This window comes from Ovis canadensis, chromosome 12, assembly GCF_042477335.2.
Source record: "Ovis canadensis isolate MfBH-ARS-UI-01 breed Bighorn chromosome 12, ARS-UI_OviCan_v2, whole genome shotgun sequence".
Classification (NCBI taxonomy): Eukaryota; Metazoa; Chordata; class Mammalia; order Artiodactyla; family Bovidae; genus Ovis; species Ovis canadensis.
In genome coordinates this window covers 13,965,242-13,980,505 of record NC_091256.1, presented here as the reverse complement: position 1 = coordinate 13,980,505, position 15,264 = coordinate 13,965,242, and the positions used below count along the sequence as shown (strand labels likewise).

The following is a 15,264-nucleotide window of genomic DNA, read 5'->3' as shown; positions in this document are numbered from 1 at the left end:
GGAAGATCCCCTGGATGAGGGCATGGCAGCCCCCTCTAGTGTTCTTGCCTGGAGAATCCCGTGGACAGAGGAGCCTGGTGGGCTGCAGTCCACAGGGTTGTACAGAGTTGGACACGACTGAAGGGACGCATGCAGGTAGAGGCAGGCAGAAGCAGGACAGCCTTTTAAATGAGTCTGGCCTCTCTCGCTTCAATTGCATAAACAGAATAAATAGCTTATGAACGGTTTAATGCAGCTCATGGCTAAATGACTAAAGCAAATACTGTTTCAGTTGGTGCCGCCCTAAATTTTAATGAAGACGTATGTATTTGGCTTCAAATACAGATGGGCTTTTTAACGGCCTAAGGACTGTGTGTCTGTGCCTTTCTGAGCAAACACGAGGTTGCCTGAATCTTAGACTTGGGCAGACACTGTCACTGGCCAACTTGGGGAGTGATGGAGTTCGGAATCGGAGAGTTCCAGTCAACGGATTTCTGCTTCCTTTTCCCAAATAGAAGTTCTCATACTTTAGAAAGCCTTTTGTTTTCTCTTGAGTGTTATTTGATCTGTTTTGTGGAAGCTTGCAGTATAGGTGAGTGTATCCTGAAAGGATATTTCTGAGATAGATCAAATCTTCCTTGATTTGCTTGGATTTATCCTAACAGCTAGTCTTTTCCCTTTGTCTTACTCGGGGTCTTGTCTTCCATAAACTGAAAGAATATGATTTGTTTAGAGGTATTGATCTTAATTAAGCATTCAGTGTTTAAAGAAAACAAATGACTTGGCAGCTGGGATGCTGTTACCAGCTATCAGAGAGATGAACCAGAAAAGATTCTATGCTTATGCATACTCGAATAACATTTTATTTCAGTGTATGTGTGTTAAAAGACTGCACACGTTTAGTATATAGGTAAGGAAAATAAACTAAAACTGCATGTGGTAGTCATTTTAAAGAACCTTTCTGTGTTCAAGTATTAGGTTTTGTGCCACAAGGAAGGTTTTTATTTTGATTTGTGTTCAGTCCTTGCAGGCTTCCGAGGTAGCGCGGTGGTAAAGAATCACCCTCTCAATGCAAGAGACACAGGAGATGAGGGTTCTATCCCTGGGTTGGAAAGATCTCCTGGAGTAGGAAATGGCGACCCACTCTGGTATTCTTGCCTGGAAAATTCCATGGATGAGGAGCCTGACAAGCTGCAGTCCACGATGTCACAAAGAGTCGTGCGCGTCGGAGCATTAATGCGCGCGTTCAGCCCTTGGACTCATGTCCCAGCAGCATGGTCTTGTCTGGTCTTGTCAAGCTAATGTCTTTTGATTGAGTCTTTGTGAACTCCTTAGGCTGTCCCTCCGCTGATTGAAACCGGGTCAGGAAGGGGAGATTAGGCCACTGCCACCTTTCCGGAAAGAAAGAGCTGCTCTGGGGGCGAGCTAGAGAGGGGACTCCTGTGTGATATTTGAGAGACTTTTCCTGACTGGGTGTTTTTCTGGTGTCTCCTTCCACCAGGAGCTCCCTAGAAGTTTCTTTTCTAGGAGGCTGACATCTAATGGGATCTCTGTGTTAGTCTCTGTCTGCCCCTCCTCACTCCTCTCTACTCCTTTCTCCTTCTACCCCCATCCCCGCCCAGGCCCGCTGAGCTGCATTTCCTTCCCACCCAAGGAAGAGAAGCGCCTCCAGCAGATGGTGGACTGCCTGCCCTGCATCTTGATCCTCGGCCAGGACTGTAATGTCAAGTGCCAGCTGTTGAACCTGCTCTTGGGGGTGCAGGTGCTTCCCACCAACAAGCTGGGCGGTGAGAACTGTAAGCTTCGGCGCCTCCGCTTCACCTATGGGACTCAGACTCGGGTCAGCCTGGCGCTCCCTGACCAGTATGAGCTAGTGCACACGCTGGCTGCTCACCAGGGCGACTGGGAGACCGTCCCTGAGGAGGACCTGGAGGCCCGGGAGGACAGTGAGGACGCTGCCCGCGTTCTGGCCGAACTGGAGGTGACGATGCGCCACGCTCTCTTGCAGGTACCGGTCTCGTCCTTACACGGGTGCACTCGTAGGCACCAGCTTTCATTGTACCTGAGCTTTCTCAGAAAGTAGTTTGGCAGTGTGTACTGTGGGCTCGGAGCATCAGCAGATAGAGTCAAAGGAACGTGATCTAGGAAGTTGAAAACCAGACAAGGCTGTAGCAGTGTCCATCCCTGCCTCTACTGTGCTGCAAAACCCTGGGCAGCTTGTCTAATCCCTTCCTAAAACTGAAGAATGTGATACTTATATCTCAGCCTGCCTTTACAGAAAGAGGATCAGGGTTAGCAATCCTTTTTCATTTCTTACAGGAAGGCATGGCTAGAATTATCTCTAGCCATCCCTTTCTAAAAGGAACAATCGTATGATTGATGTTCTTACAGAGCTGAGAACAAGTGAACAACTTCTGAGTTTTTCCTTAGATCTGCCATCATTTGCTAAGTGAGACAGGTCATGTCTCCTACTTTCTAAGGGACTTCAGAACACGAGGACAGATCTGGCTCAAATAAAGAGGTATGGAGATCCTATAACCTGAAGAATATGTCTGTTTCTCTCTTGAAGTAAACTCCCAAAGAGGACCCAGGTCTTGTGGCATTTCCTAAAAGATAATTTTATCTGCCTGGTGTTATATCTCAACCTAGGAAGGACCTGTCTCTTGTGCAAGGCTTCCTTTGCTACTGTATAGCTAGGACTAGACTATGTTACTAGACCAAAAGGTGATAGGCACAGCATGTGAACGTGTCAGGAGATTGGGGCTGGGCAGAGAAGGCGCCTGTGTCAGGGATCAGGAGCTGGCAGGAGTAGAAGAAGCAGACACGCTCAGAGCAGAGAGTTCGTCACCTTGATTAGCTGTGCCAGGAGGGAGGGGCTCGCTTGGCAGGACTTGGAGAGCAGTCTCCTCTTCGCTTCACCTGCTCCTGCTCTGGAAGGCTGAGTCTCTCAGTGAGTGAGTGAGGCCTTTGTGGCTTTGGCTTATGACTCTCTGGAAGTAGAAACTGTCGTCTCGTTTCTTTCCAGAGTCCAGTTATCTTTTATCTCAGTAAATGCTAGAGGGATTTAGTATACAAGCCAGCATTTTCTCTCAGCTCAGTTTCACTGGTGGCTTTCCTCTGTGTTCAGACTGAGAGCCTGCACTTCTTAGCTCCAGGACAATGCGAGAGTTCTCGGATGACTCTGACTGATCCTTGTTGATTGACTGAGCCTGCTCAGTTGACTCATAAGCTTTGTAGGTGTATGATCCAAGCACAGTCTCTCTATAGTATTCTGTTCTGGTCTAGTTACTTCAGTTTCCAAGAGCTCAGTGGTTTTCCAACTTTTTTAGATTTTAATTCATGCTCAGAAATAGCAATTTATTATTAGGACCCATAACATATATACGTGTGTGCATTTGGAATAAAGTTTCATGAAACAGTACTTCTTGCAAAACAACTGATATTTTCTTCTCTATTCTATTTGACTTCATTTTTTGGAAAAATGATAGCAACCCACTAAATTGATGATCTGACAATGTATTCTGACCTACAGCTTAAAAAACACTGTTAAATAGCTGAAATGACTGCTCTTGGTTGGGTAGTGATTTTTCCTGTTCTTGCATTTTAAAAACAGTCTTGGAATGTGAACAAAGCCATCTGTAGGACAGTTGCGTTATTTGATTGATTTCTCTGTGTCCCTTCATTTTGTTGGTTTTGATTTTTAATGCTCATTTACTTTTGTCCCATGAGCTGAGCTGATAAAGTCACAGAAAAGAAAGTGGGAGCTATTTCCCAAGTAGTGTGTGTGCGCGCGTGTGTTTGTCGCTCAGTCATGTCTGACTCTTTGCCACCCCATAGATTGTAGCCTGCAAGGCTCCTCTGCCCCTGAGGTTCTCGAGGCAAGAATACTGGAGTGGGCTGCCATTTCCTTCTCCAGGGGATCTTCCCAACCCAGGGATCGAACCCTGGTCTCCTGCACTGCAGGCAGATCTTTTACCATCTGAGCCACCAGGGAAGCCATGAGCACGTCTTACTGGTGAGAGTTCCCAGCAACGCTCAAGGAATACATTGTTGCTTAGTCGTTCAGTTGTGTCCGACTCTGGGACCCCGTGGACTATAGCCCGCGAGGCTCCTCTGTCCGTGGAATCTCCCAGGCAAGAATACTGGAGTGAGCTCCCATTTCCTTCTCCAGGGGATCTTCCCGACCCAGAGATTGAAGCCCCATCTCCTGCATTGGCTGGCAGATTCTTTACCACTGAGCCACCAGGGAAACCCCCGTGTATATATAGTAAGCACTCAAGCTGAGTTAACAATTAAGAAGGCTGCTTGGCTGGGAGGGAAGTTAAGATACCTAATCAGTTTTCTCTCTGCACGGTTGAAATATGTGTAGATTCTCTTTCATGAGAAATATCCTCTTTTCTTGAAGAATTTTCTAGCCTCCCATGTTCTGTTTCATGTGGTTTGTGAGGCTTCTATAGTAATGTTTCTTTGGATCTGCTTTATACGGCAGATTTTGATGTGGAAACAGCCACGGACCCCCACATTTCTAACTTTAGACTCCCTTGATGGTGAGCCTCAGAGGGGCCTCAGCCTCTGTGGCGCTCAGGCTCTGCCCTGCCTCTGTCGTCAGACTCCTGTCTCCATTGGCTTACTGCTGGGAGCATTTCCTAAGCTACCTTGAGGATTTTTCTTGACAGTGAGAAATATCTTTTTTTTAGCTCCAGTTATATTTAGAACCAGAGAATTAGCTCTAAACAGCCCTTCAATTTGGTTCCTAAAAGGGGTTGTAAAGAAAGGAAACATTTAGCTAAAGGAAACCAAGATTGAATTAGGGGAAATCTGATGTTCATTTTTAACTGTCAAATTACTAAAGCAGAATTTCCCTCACCCTCTTACACAATGGTCATTCTTCTAATATGTTACTTGAAAGTCCTCATAAATTAGCCGTTTTCAGTTTGTTCCAGAGTAAGGCAACTCACATGGACCCCATACCACGTGGCACCCACATGGAATACTGCAGTATTCCCAGTTTTTTAGCTCTGGGTCCCCCGAGATTCTCAGTTCATAATTCAACAATAGAGAAATACTGTCAAGCCATGAGTTCCCGAAACCTCATTCAGTGTTAAAACATGGTCATTTTCCAGCTGGCAGTACCTTTCACCATTCTGCATGTCCGCTAGCTTTGTCTTCATGTACACGCTTCCCCACCCTAGCCTTCACCCCCTTTCTGGTGTATACCTCACCTGCTTTTCTTTTTTGTTCCATTCACAAGTCCCGTGGCACAGGGTCGTCTGCCTTAGGATCGCCTCAGTCTGATGCATGTGAGTCTAGATGTGTTTTCCCCTGTGAACACCTATAAGAAAAGGAATAAAAAGAAATGGAGGTGGTTAACCTTCCTCAGCCTGAGATGGGATTCCTGCAGCCTGACGGTGGATTTCATCTTCGATGGCTGTTTCGCAGCCGTCAGCGCTCTGCTCTTAGCCTGTTTACCCCTCCCAGGTGTTTTCTGGCCCTGCGGACAAACCCGCGTGTCCCATGGCCGCGGGGCTGTCACACCGTCATGGTGACCGGCTCCTGGCGATGTCTGGGAAGGGCTATTTCCGGGGACTTAAGTACACTGATGTTTCCAAGAAAGGCCTAATGACTTGCAAGTAAACTTATTTTTTTCTTTGCTGCTTTGAACTCTAATGAGTTGAAATAGTTAAACTTTCTCTTTATAACCCTCAGTAGCCATCAATGGAAGTAATCTATTTGTCATTTCATGGTGACATTGATATTTTTACTTTTTAATCTTTAAAAATTAAAAGTTGTTTTATTTGGTATATAATTTTTTAGTTGATTTACAGTGTTGTACAGCAGAGTGATTCAGTCTTATATATATGTATGTATGTGTGTGTACGTCTGTATATATATTCTTTTTCAAACTCTTTTCCATTATGGTTTTCTGCAGGATGTGGAGTGTAGTTCTCGGTGCTATATAGTAGAAGCCTCTTGTTTCTCTGTTTTATATGTAGTAGTTTGCATCTGCTAATCCCAGGCTCTTACTTAGTTTATTCCTCCTCACCCACTTTCCTCTTTGGTGACCAGAAGTTTGTTTCCTTTGTCTGTGAGTCTGCTTATGTTTCATAAACAAGTTCATCTGTATCATGTCTTAGATTCTGCATATAAGTGACACCATAGGGCGTCTCTCTTCCTCGCTCATTTCACTTGGTGCGACGCTCCCTGGCTCCGTCCAGGCCGCTGCAGGCGGCGCTGTCCCGCGCTCTTCCAGGCCGAGGAGCAGTGCGTTGTGTGTGTGCGCCCCGCCTTCCTCGCCCGTTCCTCTGTGGACGGGCGCGTGGGCGCCTCCCGTGTCCTGGCTGTTGTGAATAGTGCTGCTGAAACATTAGGGTGCCTGGGTGCCTGTGTCTTCTCAAATCATAGCTTTCTCTGGACATATGCCCAGCAGTGGGACTGCTGAATCATAGGGCAGCTCTATTTTTGGTTTTTTAAGGAACTTCCATACTGTTCTCCATAGTGGCTATATTAATTTACATTCTTACCAACAGTGTGGGAGGCTTCTCCACACCCTGTTCACCATTTGTTAATTTGTAGAGTTTTTAATGATGGCCCTTCTGACTGGTGTGTGATGGTACCTCTCTGTAGTTTTATTCTGCTGTTGTGATCTGTTTTTTAAAAACATTTTATTGGCACATAGGTGACGTATCAGGTGTGAGTTTTGGAGTACAGCAGAGTGAATCAGTCAGACTTATAGCCATTCTTTGTCGGATTCTTTCCCCATATAGGGCCTTGCAGAGTGTCGGGCCGAGCTCCTGCCCTGCAGCAGCAGGTCCTCATTAGCCGCCTCCCTTACGTGTAGCAGTGTGTGTGTGTCGGTCACAGCCTCTCAGTTCATCCCTCCCCCTCTTCTCCTCTCTGACAATCCTGAATTTGGTTTCTACATCTGTGACTCCATTTCTGTTCTGTGAATACGTTTATTTGTACCATTTTTGTTTGGATTCCACGCATAAGCAGTATATGTGGGATTCGTCTCTCCCCGCCTGCCTGACCTCACTCAGTGCGACAGTCTCTGGGTCCGCCCATGTTGCTGCAGACGGCATCATGTCGCTCTTTCTCATGGCTGAGTGATGGTCCGTTGTGTGTGTGGGCCACATCTTCTTTATCCGTTCCTCTGTCACCTCCTTCTAGTGGTGATTTGCACTTCTCTAATAATTAGTGACGTTGAGCATCTTTTCATGTGTCTGCTGGCCATCTGTATGTCTTCTTTGGAGAAACCTGTATTTAGGTCCTCTCATTTTTTGATTGGGTCATTTGTTTTTTTGGTTATTGAGTTATGTGAGCTATATGTGTATTTTGGAAATTAAACCCTTGTCAGTCACATCATTTGCAAATATTTTCTCTCAGTCTGTATATTGTCTTTTCATTTTGATTATTGATTATTCATATTGATGATGATTTTCATTTTGCTGTGGAAAAGCTTATAGGTTTGATTAGGTCCCATTTGTTTATTTTTGCTTTTATTTCTATTGCCTTGGGATACTGACTCATGAGCTTTCCGGACACTACTTTGCTGAAGAGACAGTCTTTCTCCATTGTATATCTTGCTTCCTTTGTTGGAGATTAATTGACCATAGGTGTGTGGGTCTGTTTCTAAGCTCTCTGTTCTGTCCCATTGATCCATACAGACACTTTTTTGTTTTTTTTCTTAATTTCTCAGCAGTTAATACGTTCACAACCCCAAATCAAAGTAAAAATGACAAGTTTATGCAAAATGTAAACCCTCAAATTTATTAAACATTGTTGCTAGAAAACTGTCCTCTTTCAATTTTTGTTTAATTTTTGGCATTTGTTTTGGTGCCTTATGAAACTAAATTTGTTAAGTGTTGCTTACTTTTAAGTTAGATACCATGTCTTCTCTGGAACGTATCTCGATTGAAAGGTAAACATATGAAAGAAGTTTGGGTGACAGTCTTTTATCTGACGGTAAGCAGATAGTTTTGGAAAAGAGAGTATGTGAATTAGGTCAAAGATGGCCATTTCCAAGGGAAAAAGAACAAAGTTGGAGTAATATGTGTAAGAGAAATAAAGAATACTATTCTAAAAATATACATTAAGATAAAGAAACCATTATTTTATGGGGCAAAAAGAAAGGGGAACTAAAAGTAATGTGTTAAAAAAGGATATGGGAAGTTCAGGCAAATGCTGCATATAAGTTCCTTCTAGGCAGTAATTCTGTGTTCTTTGAATTCAACATCTCTCTGCCTTTCCTCTAACACACTCTTACATACTGAAATATAACCAATACATTGCTCTTTGCTAACAAACCTGGTAATACTTACTGTAGGTTAATTTACCTATTAAGGATATGTATGCTTTAAAGGCACGATTCTTTTTAAAATCCCTATGCTTGCTCTAGGAGCCTTGATCCCTCCTAAAAAGACTAGCTTAAAGGGCTATTTTCTCAATTCACCACCACTTGTTCGCTTTTGGCCTTCCAAGTTTAACTCTTTGGGAGAAAATCTGGCAGAGATTATGGTCTTAATCTTCCTTTTTTGAGCAGAGCAGGGGTTTTTACTTGCAGCCAAGATATACTTTTAACACAGAAAGCTAGGACTGTTAGAGTCCCTGAAATCGTCTTGTCCATCCTTCATTCTTCTCTCAGAACTTCCCTAACACCAAGCCAGACAATTCCTGGCACAGTGGGCCTCAGTCGCTGTTCATACACAGCAACTGAGGCTTTGTAGTCAGAGGAGCCTGGATTTACAGCCCGGCTTGGCTACTTAACTGTGTGACTGCGGTGCTAGGGCACCCCCCATTTGTAAAACAGAAGTAGTAATCCATGTGTTTTAGGGCTGGTGTGAGGCTTCCATGAGAGGCTAGGTGTAAAGCAGCTAGCACAGTGTCTGGCCCTTACTAAGCCTCCCTTTGAATGGACTGAGAGGAGGATTTCCTCCTCTCTCAGACACCCATCTGTTCCCTGACAGCCATCCATACTGGAACTCCTTCCACTGTGAAACTTCAGCCCTTCTGGTTCCTGCTTAGTTGGACTTGTTATTGTGCTCCATTTAGGAGCAAAGTTCTTCATAATTATTATGAAGTGCTGTTGTCATAAAATTAAAGAAGAGAGAGGTGTTATAAAATACAGAAGTTCAAGTTATAAAGTTAAAAGGTAACTTTTACCTTTGTTCAGACGCTTCTTTCTTTCTTCTCCATTCTTCTGTTGGCTTTCTTGATGAGTCTAGTGAATGGTGAGAGTCTAATAAATGGTCAGAGAATTCACACTCCCAATTTTGTATCTGTGGGTCCCTGGATGTTTGAATATCCGCACAGTAGAATGCATGGAGGCTATCCAGTACCTCCCTGTCAACTTGTGTGGTGTCTGGTTCATCACAATGTGAAATCAGATGGTTTTGATCCTTCAGGCTCCGTGCTTGTGAGCTGAGATGCAGACCTAACGCCTCTGCTTTGATGTGTGTGGGGTCGTACCACACTTCCGCTTTTAGCACGATGGCCTCATGTTCCTGTGGCTAGTTGAGGGCTTTGGTTGGGATTATGGGTTTCCTCAAGTCTTGTTCTGGTCTGTGAGTTACCACTCCCTACTTTTACTGGCTAAGGATATGAGCTAGTATCCATTTTATGCTGACTGCTGGGGTGAAGCCCTGGGTTGGCACAGCTGCTTGTGGCCTGTTATATTCTAGAAAGCAGCTCAGCCACAGCTCCCCACTGGAGAGTGTTCAAGAGTCAGGGTGTTTTCTACAGTGTAACAGGAAGAGGGGGCATGCATGGACTGTGTGTGCTCAGTGGTGTCTGACTCTGCAGCACCGCGGAGGGATGTATTTGCCTTGCTATATAATTGGCGTTTAAGAGTGATAGTGATTTCAGAGAACTGTACACAAATGAGGAAGAATCAGCCCCGTGTAAAATGGGGAAAACTTCCTATTGTTCTGTGAGAGTGGGCATGGGAGGAGACTTGATGGTGATGGTCGATGGAACATGGAGACAGGGCCTGGAGTCCGGGATGTGTCAGTTGTTAGCGCGGGGTAGGACCATATAGTTATGCGCTGCTGTTCTGTGTGATGGAATGAGGTTGCAGAACTGTAGACAAAACAAAGACATTCATGACCGATCTGAGTGTGTGGTTGTCTTCTGCTTGAACTGCTGGTTAAGGTGACGGTCCGTAGCTCTCGCCGAGGGTGTAGTGTGCTGTGAGCCATAGGGAAAGAGTCCTCACCAGTCAGAGCCAGCATTCTTAGGAAGTGGTCAGGCTTCAGTGACTGAACCATTTCTTCTTGGCACTTACGATAGTGTCATTTTATATTTAAAAAAAACAACCAAAGAGGAAAATCCGGGTGTTTGCAGAGTAGCAGTTTGCTTTTTTATTACATTCTCTTAATCTTGCCAAGAGAATTGATGGTAATATGTCAGCGTCTGTAGATTCCACAGATTTGTGCAGCGATATTATAAAAGAGATATCTCATTAGGAATTTTCTGTGACTTAAGATGGGAATTATGGCATACTCTTCTGATTCCCTGGATTCTTCTTCCTTGACTGATTTCAGAGCTTCCTCACTGCTTCATTCTTGGAGTAGACGCAAACAGCAGTTCCAGATAAATGTGTGAGATATGGGTTAAAAAATAAACAGTTTTACATATGATGATTGAAAATGGTTTTGAGCAAATAGTAAAGGCATCATTCATTCATCCAGTAATTGCACATTTATTTATTGAACGTTCAGTAAGTGCAGACACTGTTCTAAGTGCCAGGAAGGAGTACAGCCTTCCATGAAATAGTCTGAGGTCAGTCTTCCCTCTCAGGTGGCCGTAATACATGGGCCAAGAACAGGGCTCATCCTCTCTGTGAATTTTTTTTCACTCCCTGTCTCCAGGAGACAGTGCGGCTTCCCTTTTTGTTTATAACCGTCAGGCATGAGTCATCCCTCTGCCGTGAGTGTTGCAGAATCATGTATCACATTCCAGTCTAGTTTGTACTGCCGCCAGGGTCTCAGCCAGCAGCTCTTTTTGCCTGTCTTTCAACAGTCAAGATAGTCAGAACAATGAGACCGACTAAACAAATTAATTAACTGGGGAATGGAGGAGAGAGAGCACGGTACTTGTTTTCTATCCGTTTTTGTTTGTACAAGATACATTTAGGAGTAGATACCTTCTTTCTAGGTGCCAATGCACCAGGCAGTGTCTACCATCAGAGTTCATTTTAGGGGAATTTTTAAAGCTTGATGTATAGCTGACGTATAGTATTATATAAGTTACAGGTAGAAAACGTAGTGGTTCACAATTTTTAAAGGTTGTATTCCATTTATAGTTATTATAAAATATGGGCTATATTCCCTGGAGCTTATTTATTTTATACCCAGAAGTTTGTACCTCATAATCCCCGACCCCAATCTTTCCCATCTCTCCTTCCTTGTCCGCACTGGTAACCACTAGTTTTTTTGTCTGTGCCTTTGTGTCTGTTTCCTTTTTGTTATAATCACCAGCTTGTTTTATTTCTTGGATGCCACTTGTGCGTGAGATCATGCAGTGTGTGTCTTTCTGTGTCCGTTTCCCTTGGCACAGTGCCCTCCAGGTCCATCTGTGTGCAAATGGGCACATTACATTATTTTTATGGCTGAGTAATAGTCTATTGTGTGTGTGTGTGTGTGTGTGTTTTATAGTGAAAGTATTAGTTGCTCAGTCATCCAACTCTGTAACCCCGTAAGCTGTAGCCCACCAGATTCCTCTGTCCATGTAATTATCCAGGCAAGAATACTGGAGTGGGTAGCCATTCCCTTCTCCAGGGGATCTGCTGGTCCCATGGATTGAACCCAGGTCCTCCTACATTGCAGACAGATTTTTTTACCATCTGAACCACCATGGAGGTGTAGGGGTGTGTGTGTGTGTGTGTGTGTGTGTGTGTGTGTGTGTGTGTGTGTGTGTGTGTGTGTGTGTGTGTGTGTGTGTGTGTGTGTGTGTGTGTGTGTGTGTGTGTGTGTGTGTGTGTGTGTGTGTGTGTGTGTGTATACATATATACACCACATCTTCTCTATCCACTGAATCCACTGAATTCTTTTTTTTTTTTTTCAAAAATGGATTTGCATTTGTGAGCAAATAAAAGTCAGCTCTCCTTTACAAAGGATATTGGTTCTACAGGTGGACTTGGCAGCTTTGGCTGCCAAGTTCTGTTGCACACATAACATGGTCCTTTGAGAAAAACCTGGAAATTTACTTTAAAATTTTAAGAAAATCCATCAAATAAACAAGCAGCAAAATTCTTCCTGAAAACTTTCTAAACAATACTTACTTTGGTTTGAATATTTAGACTTTTTTCTCTTAATAGTTCTCTAATAAGTTTGATTGATTTATATCTTTAAAAAGATATATTTAAGACAGAAGCCATTTAACAAAATTTTTAAAAGCCACTGTCACCTATAATTATCTTGTTATAACTTCATTTCTTGAAATTCTCTTCTAGTCTGTAATTACTAAATGTAATTAGAATGTTGGCATTTAAGTGATTACATGCTATACTTTGGACCTTAAATGTCCTTACGTACCCTCTCTTTTGAGCGTGCCTCGTGAAGCAATTCATACTCCAGCACTGTGACTCAGGGCAGTGAAAGGGGGCTTGTTCCGAATAGCAGAGTGAGTGTCAGATTAGTCTTCCAATCAGAAAACATTCCATGCAGTTTGAGGCACAGGCGAATAGCAGATTTCTTCTTGGCCTAGGCTTGGCTAGAAAGCAAGTAGATTTATACAGTGTTTGCTCAAATTACAAATGATGAGATGCTAAAAGCACTTTTAGGGAGTTCAAAGTGGCCAGCCAAATGAGAGTTCTGTGGCCTACCTGAGAATAAAATTTATGAATTCTTTGTTGAGGAAAAAGGTGAGGCCTTTGTACTTTAGTGGAAATAGAGCTTGCTGTCTCTCACTCTCTGTCCTTTAGTACAGGCGCGCGCGCGCACACACACACACTTACACACAGTACAAGAAACAATAAGCTGGCATTTCCCAGCCCTTCTCCATTGTCTAGAGAAGGAGCTCAAAAAGGAAAACTCTTTAAAACATTTTAGAATTCTGCAAAGGATTGATTTTGAGTCTGCAGACTTCAGAGTTGGTGTGCCTGCAGGGGTAATGTAGGCATGAGTCTCCAGATCAATGCTTAGGTCTGGAGTGCCAGGCAAAGTGGGCAATTTCAGAGGTTTAGAGGAGCAAAATTTATTTCCCTCCATATTCCCATATGGATGGAAATGTATGCTCTTAAGTGAGTCGAGATCCTTAGTGAAGAAGTAGAATGATAAGCAGAAACCACTAGCTAGGGAAATGACCTGTTTAGGAGTTGGGTGTATCAGAGATGATTGGGTTCAAACATAGGTAACAGTCAGAAAAATAGGGGTTTGGTGCTTAAGCAAGACAGAGGTTAATATATTTTTCCCTTACATAAGTCCAGAGCTAGGCAGTTGAAAGCTGGTGTGGCAGCTCTGTAGTCATCAGAGATCCAAGCTCCCAGTCTCGTTTTGCTTCCTCGTCCTCAGGGCTGGCTTCCCCTCTCAGGACTGCCCAGGGCTGTAGGAGGGCCACTGCTGCTCTGTCCTCAGACCTGCGCTCCAGGCAGGAAGGGCAGGGCCAGAGCGTGCGCTCGCTTGCAGAGTGTCTTTTGTCCTACCTACTATTGGCTGCCCCTCCATAAAAGACATTGCCTTCCCGATGATGCATAAGTTAGATACTGAGTAGGCAGACCGGAGTCTCTGCCAGACCAAGTGATCATGAGCATAAAGGTGTTCCTGAGACCTAGATGGCTGAGACCTTGGGATGTTTGCCAACTCTTAAGGTAGGATGGTAATGTTTGACAGATCTAACCTTTAGTTTGCTGCTTGACTGATTGATTCAGCAGTGTTAAGGACTTACTCTATACCAGGCACTGAAATTACAGGAGTCAAAAAGATAGACATGTTCCCTCTCTCGGAAGAGTTTATAGGCTAATTGGGAAAAAAAAAACAAAACTTGTTTTTAAATAAATAAATTATAAGTATATAAGTGTATTGACTATTAAGAGAAGGAGAAGTAGAGAGTACTCCCCTAATAGGGATTTCTTATTAGGAAAGACTCCAGAAGGGTATGACACTGTATACACTGAGATTTAAAGGATGCATGGGAGTTAGAAGGTTGAGGATGAGTCAGTTTAGAAAGAGGGGGAGGAATGTTCCAGGCAGATCCACTCCCAGTCTAAGAGTTCTTTCTTCATCAGAGGGAATCAGCGGGAGTTTCCAAAGCAACAAAAGGGACTCCAGGTTCTTTTTTTATCTAAAATGGCTGAAAGGACTGCCATCCTTTCTACTTACTTGTTTTTTCACTGTCTCTTGATGAGTGCCTGCCTGCTTAGGTGGCACGAGGGAGTGTTGGTAACCGAGGAAGGAGGGGGACAAGTGATTGGGGCATATACTGAAGCCCAGTTGCCCGATCATAGATCTGCATTTTGGTCTCAGTGTGGGACTCTGGGGAGGCAAGGACTGGTTCTGAGCCTGAAGTGCTGATATGACCCCGTTCCCCTTCCAGGAAGTGGACATTGTGGTAGCACCGTGCCAAGGCCTCCGGCCCACAGTGGATGTTCTGGGTGACTTGGTGAATGATTTCTTGCCTGTGATAACCTATGCACTCCACAAAGATGAACTCTCTGAGAGGGATGAGCAAGAGCTTCAGGAAATCCGAAAGTATTTCTCCTTTCCCATATTCTTTTTCAAAGTGCCGAAGCTGGGCTCGGAGATAATCGACTCCTCCACTGAAAAAATGGAGAGTGAAAGGTCGCCGCTTCATCGCCAGCTGACTGACCTGGGCTATCTGAGCAGCGGCCACTGTAACTGTGGGGCCCCCGGCCAGGATGCCAGAGCTCAGAGCATGTTGGTGGAGCACAGCGAGAAGCTGAGACTCTTGAACGCGTTTTCTCACCAGGTGCTGCAGACTCGCCTGGTGGACGCAGCCAAGGCCCTGAACCTGGTGCACTGCCGCTGCCTCGACATCTTCATTAACCAGGCTTTTGACATGCAGCGGGACCTGCAGATCACGCCCAAACGTCTGGAGTACACTCGGAGAAAGGAGAACGAGCTGTACGAATCGCTGATGAATATTGCCAACCGGAAGCAAGAGGAGATGAAGGACATGATTGTTGAGACTCTTAACACCATGAAGGAGGAACTTCTGGATGATGCCGCCAACATGGAGTTCAAAGGTGGGTCCTAGAGAGAGCTTGGTAGGATGCAGGAACTGGGGCATCCTCGAACCCTTTCCAGCTGGCATAGAGTACATCCGTTCTGA

The 15,264-nt window shown here is 44.4% G+C and overlaps 1 protein-coding gene across 3 annotated transcripts in view; it reads left to right on the top strand.

The window, feature by feature from the left end:
- The window catches only part of DSTYK (dual serine/threonine and tyrosine protein kinase), a 52,933-nt gene that overhangs the window by 20,358 nt on the left and 17,311 nt on the right, over window positions 1–15,264 (top strand). For 2 of the 3 annotated variants that reach the window (XR_011247464.1, XM_069544508.1), the window contains exons 2-3: window positions 1,602–1,987; window positions 14,509–15,178. Coding sequence is in view for 2 of the 3 variants with exons in the window: in XM_069544508.1 (XP_069400609.1) it covers window positions 1,602–1,987; window positions 14,509–15,178 (1,056 nt within the window). In the remaining variant the exon portion in view is untranslated. The remainder of the gene's footprint in view (window positions 1–1,601; window positions 1,988–14,508; window positions 15,179–15,264) is intronic. The other variant, XM_069544509.1, reaches the window with a different exon arrangement.